The sequence below is a fragment of the Macaca thibetana genome, chromosome 18, assembly GCF_024542745.1.
Source record: "Macaca thibetana thibetana isolate TM-01 chromosome 18, ASM2454274v1, whole genome shotgun sequence".
Classification (NCBI taxonomy): domain Eukaryota; kingdom Metazoa; phylum Chordata; class Mammalia; order Primates; family Cercopithecidae; genus Macaca; species Macaca thibetana.
In genome coordinates, this window is record NC_065595.1 from 9,848,859 (window position 1) to 9,868,319 (window position 19,461).

At 35.6% G+C, this 19,461-nt stretch overlaps 1 protein-coding gene across 6 annotated transcripts in view; it reads left to right on the forward strand.

Annotated features, from left to right (window-relative positions):
* Positions 1-19,461, forward strand: part of RTTN (rotatin) — a 195,437-nt gene that overhangs the window by 125,913 nt on the left and 50,063 nt on the right. For all 6 annotated transcript variants that reach the window (XR_007721266.1, XM_050767810.1, XM_050767812.1 and 3 more), the window contains 4 exons: positions 6,641-6,734; positions 12,590-12,782; positions 14,823-14,913; positions 18,413-18,566. Coding sequence is in view for 5 of the 6 variants with exons in the window: in XM_050767810.1 (XP_050623767.1) it covers positions 6,641-6,734; positions 12,590-12,782; positions 14,823-14,913; positions 18,413-18,566 (532 nt within the window). In the remaining variant the exon portion in view is untranslated. The remainder of the gene's footprint in view (positions 1-6,640; positions 6,735-12,589; positions 12,783-14,822; positions 14,914-18,412; positions 18,567-19,461) is intronic.

Genomic DNA, 19,461 nt, shown 5'->3' on the forward strand with positions numbered 1-19,461 from the left:
GATAATTACCCGAGTTCCACTAGATGTCATGTTTTCCTTTCCAAGGTGGAGATAGTATGTACCTTTGTCTCAACAAGAGCAATAATATGATAAATGCCAAAGTGAATTTTATTAATTGGTTATTTAGTTCATAGAAGGACAGCACGAATGTGTGCTTAAAAGTAAATTTTGTTTGGTTAGCCTATTTGTCAAAAGGGCTATAGACTAGCCTTGAAATTTTGATACCTACTTCAGTTTTTTGCTTTTAGTGGGAACTCAGTAAATAATAATTGCTGTAATTAATTTTGAGTTATCTTAGCTGTTTTGTGGTTAGCACTCAAGTTGTATTTGTCCTATACAAGAAAACCTAAATACAAAAAGCAAAAGCATATCAACCTTTTGAATTTCTCTATTTTATAATAATACGTAAATCTTACAGGTTAGAATACTAGATTCTCTGAGAAAATTTGGAAATATGTTATTTCTTGTAGTCGTTATTAAAGAAAGAAGCACCCCGATTAAAGTTAAGGTCTTTAACTTGTTTGTGTTTGGATGTAACACAGACTTTTAGAAATACATACCAATGGAATCTTTTGTTGTTTTTTTTTAAGAATTTTGTAATATGTGTAAAATTTATTTCTTATTATTTTCCTTAAAGACTAGTATATTCTGTTAGAATTTTTACAGAGTCTACTTATTACTTTCTTTTTTGGGGGATTTCAAACAGAATTTTTAGAATGGGTGACTTTTATTTACAAAAATAGTCTTAGTACCCTAATTCTACTAGTTGTTATATTTTCTTTACCATACCCAGGATGATGTGTATCTTTGTCCCAACAGGAGAAAAATCTGGAGAGTGTTTTCATTATGACATTATTACTTTAAACCAAAGCTGTCAGTACTTAGACCAAATCATACTTTCTTATGTATAAGAAAATGTTGAAGTTACAAATTGAGGTATGAGTTGAGTGGATGTAAATCTTATTAATCAGCGTATCTACTTATTTAATCTTTGTTTTGTTTATCTCAGAATTGAGGAAAAAATGCAATATTTTATTGGTTGGTTGACTGGTTTTTCCATTTTGTCTTTCCAAGGAGAACATCATCTTTTGATTTGGGTTGTGTCATCCAGCACGCTGCTTCTGGGTCACTGTCCATTTTGTGCTGTTAATGCCAAGTTAGGGACTTTCGTGCTGTTACCTAATGTTTAGTTCAGTTGTTTGGCAAGCTTTGTAAGGATTGTTGGGTCCTGTATGTTTTATCAACTGCAGATAGAGTAAGCAGAGTGTCATTGTTAGCTTGGGGGCATCGCCCTTGTAAATGCTTCCTCAGGAGTGGCCTCTATCGAACTCGGTGTTCTCTTCCTTTGGGGTAGGAGGATTCAGCCATTAGGTGTTGTTTTTCTTCTTGAAATCACATTTATATCCAAGACGGATAGCTGTTTGTGCCTCTTATACACCTGTGTGCGGCAACAGCTTTATGACCAAAATTTGCTCTTTTCTATTGTTCCTTAGCAGAACTATGTCTGTATTTTTTTTTTAACTTATCAATTGTCAAAATAAAATATGTGGGAAATGTAATTTCTTTCTTTTTGAGCCTTTCTTTGTGAAATATGTGATACTTTCAAACTTTTTCTGGAGCACAGATTTAAAGAAAACTGATTTTAGTTTTTCTAAACATTTAAAGAGAATTTTTACACTTCATAGTCTTAAAAAAACTGAAAAGCATTGCCACTATTTTGCAAAAGAGGAAATTAGGGCATGGAAATTAGGGCACTCCATGGAGTGGATGCTTGTTCAAGTTCCTAGCATGGTAACTGGTAGACCATTCTTTTGAGTCCAGAAGTATGTTTGCTTCGTCCTTCACTCTAAGGCCAGATGTGATTGATCCCATAAAAGATGGTCTAGTCAAGGGACAGTGAGGTTTCTTTAAAAGGAATGATGAAACGAAAAGTGATTTTGTGTAGGACGTGGCAACTGAAATGGGCTTTTCAAATATTATCGCCTTCTCGTTTATGTGCATACACACATTTGCAAGGGGCTGAAAAGATTCAGATATTCTTTAGGATTCAGTGACCACTTAACAAATGACGAAAGTCTACTTGAGAACATAAAGCATACTTAAATATGTATGCTTTAGAAAGTAACTAAATGTGAAGTTGTGTGTACTGAAGGCATTAACATCCAGAAAATGCAAGAGGTTGTTTGGAGTAGAATGTGGGATGGAAAGCTAAAGTTTGAGGACCTGACTAATCAGATAGGAGTTAGTTAAGAAAGCTGAATCAATTTTTGGATTTGAAGAGGTAGGATATAATAGCCATAAAGATAAAGACATAACGATATTTCAGCAGCGTGGAATGGCATGAAACATGACAACTGATATGACAGAAATAACCTATTGACACTCATTTGGTGGTAGTTAAAATTGTTTTATAGAAGGAAGAGTAGACAGAGAACAGTTTAAGCAGGGATGGATCCAAAAGACTTTCTAAAAGAAAAATAGTTTTGACATAGGCATCACTGATAGGACATATAAATACCTGCAGCATGGTGACTGCAGGAAAACTTGAGGAGGTGGCAGTTTGTGTGATGATGGAGAGAGAATGAAAATGTTATACTCTGTTTAAATAAATTTCAGCTACCTGTGGATTATCCAGAGTCTTAACAACCTTGTATATTTAGTTAGGAGGAAAATACAAATGAGACAAGCTCTTGGAAATTTGTGCACTTAGGTTACACACAGGACGGCACAGGGACTGTGACTATGTTGTGATGATAATCTGTCTCTTTAAGTGGTCCTTCAGTTAGTCATGCAAGAATCGTCTATCTTCTGCTCATTCCTTCAGAGGAACTTTCTGAGCTTTCTTTTTTTTAAGTATATTGTACATAATCCATTTGAATTGTGAATCTATTAGTTGAAATAATTTAAACTTCTTGTTATAATTTGGTTAGAATTAATTATTACAAGTTAAGAAGCATGCCAAAGCTTTCCTGCTCTTGGGCATATAGAGAAAGGTATTATTTATTAAAATGAACACATGGAACTTAGAATCTCTTAGAAACCCTTCATATCTTGTATTTTCCCAAATTTTCAAAACGTGGCTAGACTTGCACTTTATTTTTTTCACACTACAATCCTTATTTTCTCCCTTAGTACCTTTTTAAAAACAATTAAATAAACTGTTTTGGCACCAGTACTGCTTTTGAGGGAAGATGATGAAACTATTATAAGATCATTTTGACAAATACAATATTCAAGTTCTGAATTAACTTTCAGAAAGTGTTAAAGTGTCCAGTGAAATCACTTGTTTCTGTAAGGCAGATACAAAGAAAATCACTTTTGTACATTGATGCATTTTTGCTTATATGACAGAAATCGTTTTTTACACTGCAATTCTACTTGGATATGGCAAATGACTTTGCTATTTTCAGTGATTTCAAAGGGACTTTCTTAATTTTAGCTGCTTATTTTACACTGAAGCATAATTTAGAAACCTTCTTTAGTTACCAAATCTGCTTACAAACACACTGAAGACAATTTTTTTTTTGGTTTTTATATGCAAGATTTGAGTTCATTTTATTTTTTATGTTCCCTAGTTTTGAGCTAAAATGACAAATAAAATTGTATATATTTGAGATATACAGTGAGATTATTTGATATATGTATATGTGATGAAATGACTACCACAGTCAAATTAGTTAACACATCTGTCACCTTAGAGTTAACACTTTTTTTTTGTGGCGAGAACACTTATGATCTACTCTCTTAAGAAATTTCAAGTAGACTGTGCAGTATTATTAACCATATTCACCGTGCTACACATTAGATCCCCAGAACATACTTACCTTATCTGAAAGTTTGTACTGTTTGACCAGACATCTCTTTTCCCCAGCTCCTATCCCCTAGCAACATCCATGACATGAATCTGAGTCTGTTTGACGACACTACCTTAAAGTAGCATCAACCAGCTCTAAAAAGCTTGGGTTGTCTTTTGTAATATCTGTAAAGTGATAAGGCTAGAAATATATTCAAATTCAGGGTTCTTTTTTGTCTTATTGAGGGATTATACATTGAAGATCTCAGGATATGTCATGTGGCAGATGTGAAAGCGAGGGAAAAGTCTAGATTGTGATTTTGCCCTTAGCCCATTTTAATGAATTGAGCGAGTGATAGATACAAGAATTAGACTCTCGCTGTTGTAAGAGGACAACCCTAGTTATCCTACTTACTGTGAGGTAGAGAGCAGCAAGAAGCTTGACAGGAAGGGATGACTTAAGCAGACTCAGTTTGCTCTTAAACTAAGCCAGTTCCTCTTCCTTCACTGGGATGGGGCAGGTGAAGTTAATCTAGCTGAAGTTCCACGGGGACACGGGGGATCAGGGAGAAAGAAGCAAGCCTCTCCTCTCAAAGAAGTCTGGCCAGCTTTCTGAAGAGGTACATCTGAGGACTTGCTCTGATTTTAACGCATTTATGCTGTCATGAATGCAGTCCTGGACTGAGAATCCTAATCAGTCTCAACTCGGACAAATCCATTAACTTGTGGTCTTTTCTCTAAAGGAGGACGTGGAGTAGATCAGGCTTTTTCTACCTATAGCTTCATAGGCTCATACTGAACCTTCCAGTAGCTAATACTTGAATGCCGAAATTGTCTAGTTATTACCTGGATTTTAAGGTGAAAAGTAACGTATTTGTATATCGATGTACTTTATCAAATGTAACCAAATACTATCTATTGGAGATTGTTTGTAATCAAGGATTTGAGCATAGAACTGGGACAATTTGCTTTAATACTTTTTTGCTTTTACGTATTAAAATGACAATGTTAATTTAGCAAACTTAAAAAATAGAGGCTAGTACACATATAAATCATCTATAATCAATTTTAAAGCACCATATAAAGCAATCATTGTGTTTCCCCAACTACATGGGGTAAGTTATAATGCAACTATAAGGTACTTTCTAAAAGCATCTTTTCTAAGCTTGTGTATCCCTTCTGTGGACTATACTAAGGAAAGTCGCATCTTTATTCATGCCTCACCTTTGTCATGAATCACAACTTTGCTTTCTTCTAATGAGCCACGTATTTAGTGGGTCCTTATAAGCTGTCTTTTCCCACACTGATCGTTGAAACTGCAAACCAGGTACCTACTTCTATTTATATCATTAATAAGGCCTTCTTGAGTCTTTATCAATTGAAAGAATGTTCAGTGAAATGATGAATGATTTCAGCATCATTATCCCCTTAACTTTTCTTATACAACCAAAAGAGTTGTGGCAGAAACCAGATATATTAGTTTGTACATAGTTTGTGTTAGCAGTCTTGGCATAGGATTATTTTCTTCACAGAACTGTAAATGTCTTGATATCTGTTGACAGGAACATTTTTTCACATACCTCTCATTGCCAATTGTAGGCAAATATAATTTTAAAAGCAAACAAACTTTAGGTTATTTTTACCTAGTATCTGGATCTAATATTGTATAAAATAAGGCATTTAATGTTTGTTTATGATTGACTTATTTAGACTGAACTTTTTTCCAGAGTTACTTTTTAGATTACTTTATGTGCTTAGCTTACATTTTTTAGCTGCAGCTTTCTCACTTATTCTTGGCATCATGACTGTTATACTTACTTAATATGATGAAAGATGGTTAAGGGCTCAAGTTAAAAGGGGAATTTTAAAAACTGTATATTCCATTTTTAGTAATTTCTTCAAATTTATATTCTCTTTACTATTAGAAACTGCAAATGAAAATAACCTTAGTTTTTGCTTTCATTTCATCATGGTAACTCTAAGGTACTCTAAGTGTTAAGATATATACACAATCAGTGTACAAATACTGTGAGCTATATAGGATCTGAGTCTGGAATGATGGTTTATAACTTCTATGGATAGCTAATGTTGTGTTGCATGCATTGATATGGAGGCTACTCAGGTATGGGCACTTCATAATATTTCACAGAAGAGAAATTGATGGTAAGGAAAAGAGTTATCTGACCTCACTACGTAAGTATTTTTCATCTAAGAGGTGCCAAACACATCGCTTTGTGCTTTTTCAGTCTTAGAAGGTCGGTCTGCTCGTTATAAAGCTGTAGGTGAAATTGTACTTGCTTTCCACAGATTTTGTTATGTTTAATGTTGTATTCTGAAGCAATCTCAGCATATTAGCACAATTTTTTAGTGTTCTTCCTTGATATGAGATGAAGTAGAGAAAAATCTTTTAATACTTCTAATTTTTTAGGCACTATTAAAATTTATGTGTGCCATTTGGAACATTAAAAATATCTTTATTATGAATCAAGAGATGCAAAATATCACAATGAATTATAGTTAAGGTGGTATATTTTAGCCTTTCTAACATTTGGGCAATGAGGGAATTGGCCTTATGGGAACCTTAAACTCCTAAATGGGCCTCAAGTCAATACCTTGCTTCTTTGAGTTACTGATTTATGTAAATGATAACAATTCCTTTAAGAAGAAGTGGAAATGCCATTTAAAAAAACTGCTGTAACTCCCAAGATATGGAATCTTTTCTAGTTATCCTGACTGGTATAATTTTGTTATCAACCTCCTTGTTTAAGGATATCTTGTGTGTATGTTGCCTGTGTTTCATTTTCCATACTGTAACATTAATAAGTAAAATAATTTACTGATTCATAGGTGGCACCTTCATTGGAGAGTACTGAATTTCAGCCACTTGTGCAGTCAACAACACTTGTGCCTGAAGCTTCCCATGACCAGTTTGTGGTTCAAGGTATCTTTTTAGCAAAGACATTCTACCTTCAAAAAGAAAAATGACAACTTGGTCCAGACAGATATTTTGAAAGTAAATGTCTGAAGAACAAAATTTTAATGAAATAAGTTATAGACCGTTACGAAATACATTTAGAACCAATATATCAGAAATTAATAAAACAAATGCTCTTAACTAATAAATGGAATTTGACTATCAAATAAATAGCCCATTTCACATATGGCTCCTTATTAGGTTCTTATAGGTATTTGACATTTGAATTTGGGAACTGATGGGTATAACTTAACTTTATTTTTTCCCTTCTTTTGAGAAAACACTTTTACTACAAGTAATCCACTTGAAAGTAAAGAGATTCTGGTCTTAAGTATTTTCTAAGGCTGTGCTTCCATTTAAAGGCACGTAAAATGTATTGAGTCTTTATTTTATTAGAAATGCACAATACACAATTTGGGACTTATTTTTATTAATGGCAATATATAAATTTTGCTCCTTGTACTGGGAACTGCTTCCAACCCTGCTGTGCTTCAAATTTGCAACTTTGCTTTTTTTTTTTTTAATTCTAGAGAGTATATAAGCCTTATTCAGTAGCATTAAATGCCTGACTTGAAAGGACTATACTACCTAAAAAGAAAGTAATTTTAAACACTGGCATACATATAAGTATATGCAGAAAGAATGCTTTCTAAAACATTTAGAAAAACTTGCTGAATTAAAACTTTGAACTTTCCTTACAATATTTCTTCCAATAATTTCCTAAACAGTGTTCCATTTTGGTTTTTAGTAATTCACGTTCACTATATATAAAATTATTTAACTGTAGAAAATACTCATTTGATCTTCTTAAGAACAAAAGGAGCAAACTCAGTTTATTTAAATGGGTAAGGACATAGGGCATGAAATGAAATTTGATCATGAATTTCATGAACATTTATCTCTAAAAGCATGTTGCTTTATTCTTATTAATAACAGCTTTATTGAGATATAATTCACATACCATATAATTCACTTGTTAAAAGTGTATAGTTTATTGGTTTTAAGTATATTCAGAGTTGTGCAACTGTCACCATGATCAATTTTAGGACATTTCCATTATCCCGCAAAAAAACCCTATGCCTGTTATCAGTCACTCCCAGTCTCCCCCATTCTTGGCACTCTACGGAATCACTAATCTACTTTCCTTCTTTATAGATTTGCCCGTTTTGGACATTTTGTATAAATGGAATCATATAACATGTGGTCTTGTGTGACTGGCTTCTTTCACTTAGTGTGCTGTTTTCAAGGTTCATCCATGTTCTAGCATGTATCAGAACTTCATTTATTTATTGACGAATAATGTTCCATTGTATGTATATATTACATTTTCCCATTCATCATGTGACATAGGCATTTGTGTGGACATACAGGCTTTCTGTTTTTTGTTTGGATTACCCTTGATTTTAAATTTATTTTATTATTTTTATTTTTATTTTTATTTTTTTAGGCAGTCTCACTCTCTTGCCCAGGCTGGAGTGCAGTGGTGTGATCTTGACTCACTGCAGCCTCTGCCTCCTGGGTTCAAGTGATTCTTCTGCCTCAGCCTCCTGAGTAGCTGGGATTACAGAGGTGCAGTGCCACACCTGGCTAATTTTTGTATTTTTTGTAGAGCCTGGGTTTCACCATGTTGTCCGGGCTGGTCTCGAACCCCTGACTTCAGGTGATCTACCTGCCTTAGCCTCCCAAAGTTCTGGAATTACAGACTGAGCCACCATGCCTGTCCACAAATAGTATGCTTTAAATGTATATTTATGCAGTTTCACTGTTTGCCAATCATTTCAGCACATATATATGACCAAAAAAAAAAAAACAAAGAAAAAGAAAAGAAAGCATATAGAAGAAAGAATACCCACAGAAAGGGGAGGCGTGAACAGAGGATTAATCCTCACAATTTTGTGGTGATATATGACACTGTCAGGTATATTTCTTTTTTTTCAAAACCTGGAAATAAGATATCAGGGCATCAAATGTCCTCCTTAGTTTTACAAAATAAATTAGCAAGAAAATTGAAAAAAGATATATCAATTTATATTCTGAATTAGCTGTCTTTATGGAAAAATTCAAAAAAGATTTCTATATGCTTGCTCTAGAAGTGCTGAAGATATGTAATACATATTTTATGAATACCGAAAGATTTCCCTTGAAATCATTTGGACAATTTTCATTAGAATTATCTCAATTTAATTTTTTCCACTTTTATTTCCAAAGATTTATTATTATTTTTTAAGAGACAGGGTCTGGCTCTGTCACCCAGGCTGCAGTGCAGTGGCATGGTCATAGCTCATTGTAGTCTCGAATGCCTGGACTCAAGTAATCCTCCTGCCTCAGCTTCCCAAATGGCTGGGATTACAGGCGTAATATTTGAGGGGAAAAAACACAAACCTGCATGTAAAAGTGAGCAGAAAACATGAAAAGATAATTCACAAAGGACCTAAAAGTAGCCTTTATCTTTGGATAAATATTATACAAATTAATACTACCCGAAGATACTTTTTTTTTTATTAAATTGCCAACAATTAAGTATTGGCAGTACATTCTGTTGGCGAGGCTATGGAAAATGAGCACTTTCATACATTGTTAGAGAAAATGCAAATTAGTATAATTTTGGAAGGGAATTTGGCAATAGATAACAGAACTATGTATTTACCTTTGATTAAACAATTCCACTTCTAGGAATTCTCTTTTATTTATCTCCAGCAATATAAAAATATATATGCACTTGATAATTTAGCAAGCATTGTTTGTAATTATAAAACACAGAAACAACACAAATGCCTGTAAGTAGGATAGTTTTTAATAAATGTATAACAATATCCAGATAATGATAAACATATAATAAAATTATTTATAAATTTATTTTTAAAATAACAATGGAGAACTACAGCTATTAGAGGGGGCTGGGCACAGCAGCTCACACCTATAATCCTAGAACTTTGGGAGGCTGAGGTGGGAGGGTCACTTTGGGCCATGAGTTTGAGACCAGCCTGGCCAATATAGTGAGACCATATCTCTACAAAATATAAAATATAAAATTAGCCGGGCATGGTGGTACACACTGTGGTCTCAGCTAGTCAGGAGGCTGAGGTGGGAGGATCACTTGAGCCCAGGCTTTGAGGCTTCAGTGAGTCATGATTGCACCACTAGACTCTAGCCTGGGCAACACAGTGAGACCCTTTCTCAAAAAAAAAAAAAAAAAAAAAAAAAGGAAGGGAGGATATCTTCAAACAGATATGGAACAAATTTTAGGAAATATTGTCAAGTGAAGAAAGAAGCACAATGATAAAAGAGTATGTATAGTTTATGATATTTACAGTTTTCTACTTTTGCATATGAAAGAAGGGGAAATTTAAAATACATGTATCTATTTGTATAGAAAGAAAACAGGAAGGCACCGCTGGAAATGAATGAGATTAATTATGAGAATGGGTGGGAGTTAGGTAGGAAATAAGAGAGAATGGGAACAGTGTAGAAGAGATTGAGGGGTGGGGTAGTGACCCTTCTTTGCATGTATTTTCTTGTATAGGTTGACTTTTATAACCACGTATGTTTTACTTGCTGAAAAGAAAAATAAAATCAACAAAAATGGGAAACGATAACATGGAATACAAACAAATTAATCCAGTTACATTTCACATGAATAGCGTTGAAGTGAGAGAGGAAGTAACCCCAGTAACTCTCAGACATATTCTTAGGACTTTAGTTCTCAGACTAATGGCAAAAAGAACTGTAACCAAGCATTGAACTCTAGTTACTAGTTTTATTTTTTGCAGTATTATTAGTTAGAAATTCCGAAACTGCTTAATGTGTTTGTAAGGCAAGGCAAATAAATAAATGTATTGTATGTAGATAATGAAAGCCAGATTTTTTACTTTCACATAAGGGAAATTACAAATATGGAAGGAGGAAGGTGTTTAATGTTGGATTATATTTGGAGTATTGGATTATATTTGGAGCTTTCAGTATGAATCAATTATTTTGTTTTTTAAGAGATGGGGTCTCGCTCTGCCATCCAGGCTGGAGTGCAGTGCTGTGATCATAGTTCACTGCAGTTGCGACCTCCTGGGCTGAAGCGATCCTCCCACCTCATCCCCTAAGTAGCCAGGATTAAAGGAATGTGCCACCATGCCTGGTTAATTTTTAAATCTTTTTGTAGAGAAAGGTTTCTCTATGTTACTCAGGCTGATCTTGAACTCCTTGCCTGAAGTGATCCTCCTGCCCCAGCCTCACAAAATTCTGGAATTATAGGCAAATGATTTTTAATTCATAGAAAAAATATGTGTTTATGTGCCCAGGGGTACGTATGTGCATGCATACATATATACACACACATTTTCTAGCTTAGAAACAATGACACGCCAAATAGCAATGTATACATTTAGTGCCCAAATCTTGTTTTCCAAACTCCGTTCTCCACTTTAGGGAATTGACACTTTGGAACAAATATCCAATTTTAGAGCTTGGGCTAGGAAAGAACAAGATGAACCTGGAACATCTTGCTGTGCCAGAAAGTAAGGGAAATGCTCAAAGGTTAATGGAGGTGTTAACTAATGTAGGTGCAGGTACCTTATTACTGTTCTAAAGTCTGAAAGTATTTTGGAGAAAAGGGAGCTCTCATACAGTGTTGTTGGGAACCACTGTGGAGAACAGAATGCAGGTTCCTCAAAAACTAAAAATAGAACCTACCCTCTCTGATCCAGCAATCCAGCTGCTGAGTATATATCCAAAAGAAAAAAAAAAGCATATCGACGAGATAGCTGCACTCCCATGTTGATTGCAACACCATTCATAATAGCCAAGATAAGGAATTAGTCTAAGTTCCGTAAGCAAATGAATGGATAAAGAAAATGAACCATATATGTACACAATGAAATATTACTCAGAGAAAAGAATGAAGTCCTGTCATTTGCAGCAACAAGGATGGAACTGGAGGCCATTGTGTTAAGTGAAATAACCCAGGCACAGAAAGACAAATATTGCAGCTCATATTTGGGAACTAAAAAAAAAAGTTGAACTCATGAAGAAGATAGAGAGTAGAATGAGGGTTACCAGAGGCCAAAGCGTGGAGAGCCAGGGATAAAGACGGGATGGTTAGTGGGTACAAAATACGGTTAGGAGGAATAAGATCTAGTGTTCAGTAGCACAACAAGGTAACTATAGTTAACAGTAATTTATTGTATATTTCAAAATAACTAAAAGAGTGGCGTTGGAATGTTCCCAACACAAAGAAATGATAAATGTTTGAGGTGATGGATGTCCCAGTTACCTTGATTTGAGCATTGTACATAGTATGCCTGTATCAAAATATCATCTGTACCCCATAAATATGTACAATGATTATATATCCATAATTAATTAAAATATAATAAAAATAGTAAGATTTTACTCTGAAAAACATCAAAAGATATTTGAATTTGGATACTCTTCTGGCCCCTCGAGTTTCAGAAAAAGGATTGTAAATCATCTATTTGTTCCTCAGTGTCTGAATACTTGGGGCATGAAGCCATGTTCTACCCTTTCTGACTTGTCTCTTCTGCATATGACAATATTCGTGTGTACATATCTGCATCCACACATGTGTACATATCTGCATCCACACATGTGTACATATCTGCATCCACACATGGTGGAGGGTGGAGGTCAGGAGTAGCAGGGGTAGCCTGACCCCTAGCCTTAAGGTTAAGATGATCCAAGCAGCTAAGACAATTCCCTAACTATCCATTATCATTTTCAGGAACTTTCCTATGATTATAAGAACTTTTGAGTATTGTACATAGCTGTAAGATAAATAAAATACTAATTCTTATGTTTATTTTCAATAATAGGTCACCAGGAAAGTGCATCACCACGGCCGCCTCAGGATTCATCTCTTTCTGCCCCCCTGCCCAAACTGTGTGTTTTTGTCGCTCCATCCCTTCTTTCAGCAACGTGCAGCCTCTTGGACAACCTCTTGGCGATTGCTCCCAGAGACACCGCAAAGGCTCTTCGACAAGCTCATCTCATAGAACTTCTCTGTAGGTAAGAGATTAAATACTCCTAGAGAGGCATGTGAGTAGAGAGAAATTTACACAAGCTGTATTCATGACTTAATATAAGATTTCACGTGACCTGGGAATACAGCTTTATTCTTTTTTAGGCTCATTGAACTCTAGGAGTTTGCTTTTGCCAGAATTGTCTTGATAGTTTTTATTTTATATCTATTAAAGCACTTGTATTAGTTTGTTATCTTGACTATTAAGGCCAAAGAAAAACTCTTGCTTTCTAAAATTCATGGATTCTAAACCTTATTTATCCCCCAGCACACTTAAGGAATATGGTGCTATCCCCTATTCTTAATGGATGTGAGGGAGTTTGGGAATTCATCTTTTTAGTGGTCATATAAGAATAATGTCCCTGGGTTGAAAAATTATTGGTTAAATTCATTTGGAGTTATTTTGTTGTGGGAAATTAAACTTTTCATCAGAAAGTATTCTGATAAAATTTAGGGAAATTAAATTCAAAGAAAAATTCTTTGAATTTTTATTACTCACTTATTTGATATTAATCAGTCTGTAACATATTTTTTCTGAATTTCTAATAAAGTATAGTAGAAAAGGACTAGATATTGAATTCAGGCTGACCTAAGATCTAATTGTAGTTCATTCACTCAGTAGCTTGCAGCCTTGGGAAATTAATCTCTACTGTGTCATTAACACCTATTTAATGGGGTTAGTGTGAGAATTAAAAGTGATGGTATCTAGGATACCCCCTTATCTACTAGTAAATGTTACTTCTCTTTTCTTCTGGTGTCCAGTTAGTTTATTCTAGCCAACCATACCCACCTCCTTTCGACCGCATGTTTATTTGCATTTCTCTGTCTCTCTGTCTCTTTACCTTGGAACATTCACCATCTGAAATGTTTTCTGTCTTTTTGCCAAATCATAGTGCCTTCTCTTTGTTTTGGGGATATTAAAAGAATTCTAAAAAATATAAACTCTAAAAGAAATATTCCTTGTTTCACCTCATTCAATTGTAATTATTCCTTTAACATGTATGATATGCAATGAGTTTGTTCTGGCTTTGATATTTATTGGTCATATTTCTACTGTGCCTACTCAGATTGGAAAAGTAACTGCTAGTCAGTTGGCTTTCCTTCCTGGATGCTCCTGCCTGAAGATGACCAGAATAGAGCTCTAGGGATAGGATATTCTTTGCTTCTTATGAGTCAGCTAAGAGCCTGATGTGGCATTGAGGCCACAGGGGCATTAAAAGACCTTTTATGACAAAGGCTTATATTTCCATACCTGTTTTTCATTTTTGACTTAAAAAAATCCTACCTGTTTTACTTTATTTTTATTATTATTATTATTATTTTTTTGACACGGAGTTTCACTCTTGTTGCCTAGGCTGGAGTGCAATGGCATGATCTTGGCTCACTGCAACCTCTGCCTTCTGGGTTCAAGCGATTCTCCTCTCTCAGCCTCCTGAGTAGCTGGGATTACAGGCATCCGCCACTACACCTGGCTAATTTTTGGTATTTTTAGTAGAGACGGGGTTTCACCATGTTTACCAGGCTGGTCTCGAACTCCTGACCCCAGGTGATCCGCCCGCGTTGGCCCTCCCAAAGTGTTGGGATTACAGGTGCGAGCCACCGCGCCTGGCCTGTTTTACTTTATTTTGTTTTTGTTACTTTCTAAATATGAACAGTGGTTTTGCTATTTTAGCCAGTATTTTTGCTATTAGGAAAGTAACCACCAAGGTTCCTGTTACTCATTTGCTTTCTTCCTGAATGGGTCGTATTATATTTTATTCTGCTTTTAATTAGGTTTCTTTAGATATTTTCTTCATAACTCTTTGCTTCTCACTTTTCTCTGACAAGATATTTTCCTGTTTGAAGGTAACCCAGGATACAATTTGAAATTCTTTGAGATATATTTTTATAAACATTTTCTTTACTTATAAAGATCCTTTCTCTTGAATTGTATTTGAGTTACCTTTAAACTTCAAATTCTGATTTCTTAATCGTTAATAAAAAGTATACTAATCTTCTGAAGGATTTTCTTCTTCCGATTGTCACAGCATTGCAGATGCTACCCTCATACAGACATGTGTCCAGGAACTCAGAGCCCTGCTGCCTTCATCACCTCCAGCCGAACACACTCAGGCTCAGGTAAGCATCTCAAGTCTGTTTGTGGGTTTGTTTATGTTAGGTGTCAAAAGTAAAAATCTTGTGAGGAGATACTAGTCAGAGGAGAAGGATGAAAACTTCTCAAAATATACATGGTATGATGAGATTATTTGAAATATGTGACTTAAAATTTTAATATGGGACATGTTTGGATGTTAGAAAAGAGAGGTGGGGTTTGAAGACTTGGATTCTATTCTTGACTCCATCATTAACCAGCTTTAAATGTATGATCAAGTGTCTGGATATCTTGGAGCACCACTTTAATAAAGAGGGACATTGGTATAGTTCACCTCCTGCTTCTGTGATTTTAGGCTATCTCTGTTATGTCTGTTATTTACACCAAAGTTAAAGTTGTTAAAATATTTGGTGGCTAAGTTATATGTGTTTTCAAAGCCCAATTTGATAAAAGTGATGTATTATTGTTCCTTCACAGATATTTACTGTTTTAAATTCTTGCCTATAGCTAGAATCTATTTATAAAACATGCTTAACAATTATTCATGTAGCTGTTGCTAACAAAAATTTTGTTTCAAAATCAAATTTTAAGAAGGGCTGCAAGATTTTTTGGGAGGTGAGGAATTAAAGATGAAGTAGACCAGTATCTCTTGCTTTGAGATGTGTTCTTTGAACTGAATAAGACAGACCCCATTACAAAGTTTGGGAACGCTACACACATGGTCTTTGAAGCACTTGTCCTGGTGCAGTGTTTTCACCCGAGCATGCCTATTGCATAATGACTGTCTCCTCCATTTTTCTGCTCTCCATCCAGCAAATCTTTGTTGAGTACCTGCTGTGTGCCTGGATATTCTCCAAGTGAATAAAACAAAGACCCTTCCACAAGTTGGGAGAATAGATAATTAGAAAATCCATATATGCCTGATGATGATAGACATCTCAGAAGAAAAATTAAAGTGATGGCAGAGTTGGAAGGGTAGGGCCGTTCCGCTTAGGATGATTAGTCAGTGACGTGGGACCCAAAGTTAGTGAAGTTAGTCCTATGGTCATTGCAAGACCCCTGAGGTTGGGGTATGCTTGGCCTATCCAAGAAACAGCAAGGAGGGCAGAGTGGCTGGAGCAGAATCTATGAGGGCGAGATGAGACCAGAGGGGCACAGTCAGCTCCATGAAGTCAGGGCCTTGCTGGCTGTTACATTCCGTTGTGTTCTGAGTGTCTGGCGCAGGGCTTGTCTCAAAACAGCTACTCACTTGATCCTTGTGCGATGAGTGAATAATAGCAGTAGCAACAATTATGGGTATTTGTTTTTGTTAATTCATGTAATCTTCACAATAATCATGAAGTTTCGTTAATGTCATAAAGGAAATGCCTGAGGCCCAGAGAGGTGAGTGACTTGTTCAAGGTCTCTGACATAGATTCCAACCCATGCAGGTCAGTTCCAGGGCCTACATTCTTAACCACTGCACTAGCTAGGCTTATGTAGATTAAATGCTTTTGGGCTCTTGGTATTAATATAAGATCATTCACTCATTCCAGAAATTTCTTGAGCCTCTGCTTTACCAGATTCTGTTCTAGGTGCTAGTGATACGTCCTTGAACAAAGCAGACGAACATCTCTGCTCACGTAGAGTCTGTCATAAATGCAGGAGACAGTAAGCAAGTACATAAAATGTGTTTTATCAGATAGTCACAAATGGTATGAAAAAAGTAATTGAGGATGGGTAAAAGCGGTGTGTCAGCAAGGGTGGCTATTTTTAGGTAGTGTGGTCGGAAAAGGTCTCCTAAAGGTGACACTTAAGCAGAAAGCTGGGGAGGTGAGGGAGCAGGCTGCGAGTGCCTGCAGCAGACGGCGTGGTCAGAGCCCTGGTGGCGCGTTATACTCTGCTAAAGGTATGATGTATTAAAGTTTGTGGTTGGTTGATTGGTATTTTTTTTTTTGAAGAGAGCCATACATAGAAAAAGAGTTACTTTATTAACTACTCTTAATACATTAATATTTTATTTAATCTTGAATGTGATCATATACAAAAGAATCTTTAGCAATTCAGCTTTTTCTCTATAACACTTCTTGCCTCACCTGGCATGGTTTATCTATTTATGGTAAGATTTCATACATCCAGAGGTCAGACTTGCTGTAATTTCAGTAGTGTAGAATATGAATGTAATATGAAGTCTCAAGACTTCACAGCAATAAACAAATTAAATTTCACAAACTGAAGAGTTTGTGTAGTCTAGAGCCACCTACATTTTTACATAAAGTAAGTTGGCAGATTAGATAAAGGGAGGATGCATTCATCAGGAGAAGTAGGACAAAACTATTTGTAAATAGTCTGAGACCGTTGACTTCAGAGACACATACTCCACAAATTTACAACAGGCCCTCGACTCTTCATTACCCTCTTACAACCCCAGAATAAGGTGAGAGGAAGAAGTGTGTGTGTGTGTGTGTGTGTGTGTGTGTGTGTGTGTGTGTGTGTATACAGAGAGAGAATGACTGATTTCAGAATATCTTTATAAAATTCGCTTATATGTAACTGGCTCATTGCTTGAGAGTAGTGGACAAATGAGACATCACAGCTCATTCTTTAATTGTTACATATTCAGAGGATTATTTTTCTGAAAAGTACTTTTGCCAGTTAATACTTAACAATATTAGCATCAGGCAAATTCCAGAGATGGTTTTGTTGGTAATATTGAAGATGATTTAATTTTTTCTCTTATAGTTAATAATAGTATTTTTATACTGAGGGCAAAAATAGAACATATTTGCATTTTATCTGTAGCAATAACTAGGCTATTAGGCTAGATAGCCCCCACCCCCACTTACCCGCTTTGAAGGGTATTTTTGTAATCTATCTTTCTTCACAAAATTATAGACTTTATGGCTTTGTTATACACTTTTCTACTTCTTCCAGAATATTGATTTCATAATTTGACTACTTGAGAAATATGGAGACTTTTTTTTTCTTTTGAAACAGAGTTTTGCTCTGTCACCCAGACTGGAGTTCGGTGGTGTGATCACAGCTCACTGTAGCCTCTACCTTCTGGGCTCAAGTGGTCCTCCCATCTCAGCCTCCCAAGTAGCTGGGACTGCAGGCATGCACCACCATGCCCAGCTAATTTTTATATTTTTTGTGGAAACAGGATCTCGCCATGTTGCCCAGGCTGGTCTCAAACTCCTGGGCTCAAGCCATCTGCCCACCTTGGCCTCTCAAAGGACTGGCATTACAGTACGAATGTGTTGGCCACCACATCTGGTCAAGATTTTACTTTTTAAATGAAATTTAAAACTTGACTTGGATAATATTGCTTGTTTGGTGTATAGTTGACAGTATTAATAGGGCTGTTAATGACATGCTTATGAGAAAAATAATGCTTTGTCTGCTATGTGTTAATTTCAGATCTTGAAAAATTATGATTAATATTTTATTTTTTATTAACTTGTGTTCCAAAAGTAAAATACTGTATCACTGAGATGGGCTTTTTATATGGCATGTTTGATTTTACCCTATCTCCTTTTCAAATAGGTTTGCTTTCTCCTGGAATACCTATCCTCTTTGTCCAGGCTTCTGCAGTCATGTTTATTGGTGGAGCCTGACCTTGTGATTCAGGATGAGCTTATGAAACCTCTTATCACCAATATCATTGGAATTCTCACCATATGTACCAAAGATGTATTAGGTAAGCTTAATTGTTTTAGTTTAGAATGTAAGTTAATAATATTGAGGAAAAAAACTTACTCTGTTCCGGAAATTCACTTGAAGGTTACTTTTCAGTTTCTTTTTGCTAGTATTTTGGAAGGCTTTGATAATATGTTTCATAGTTTGGACGTCTTTTAATGATACTACTTAAGACAAGTGTATAGTATAATAATGGACTACGCTTGAGTTTTAAGAAATGAGAGCAAAGCTCTCTATGTGATGTTAGAAAGTACAGTGAGTTCTGGGTATTAATTATTCTTATAGGGCGCGGTGGCTTACGCCTGTAATCCCAGCACTTTGGGAGGCCGAGGCGGGCGGATCACGAGGTCAGGAGATCGAGACCATCCTGGCTAACACGGTGAAACCCCGTCTCTACTAAAAATGCAAAAAATTAGCCGGGCGAGGCGGCGGGCGCCTGTAGTCCCAGCTACTCGGGAGGCTGAGGCAGGAGAATGGCGTGAACCCGGGAGGCGGAGCTTGCAGTGAGCCGAGATCGCGCCATTGCACTCCAGCCTGGGCGACTAAGCGAGACTCTGTCTCAAAAAAAAAAAAAAAAAAAAAAAAAAAATATTCTTATAAACTATGGCTAAGGCTAAAAACCTGATAAATCATTCCCAATAACAAGTATAAGCCAATCTAGAATATATCAAAAATTTTCTAAGGTCCTAAATTGTTGAAATGTGTATATATTTTATGATCTAATGTTATCTTCAGAGAAAATATTTTATGATGAAAAGTTGAATGTAATGCTTAGTGGAGAAAATTAAAGCAAAGTAGGATCTTTGTCAAAATCTAATATAATTGTTTTAAAAGTGGAAATAATCATTTATAATGAAGTAATTGACCATTTGGTAATTATCTTTACCTTTCAGTTC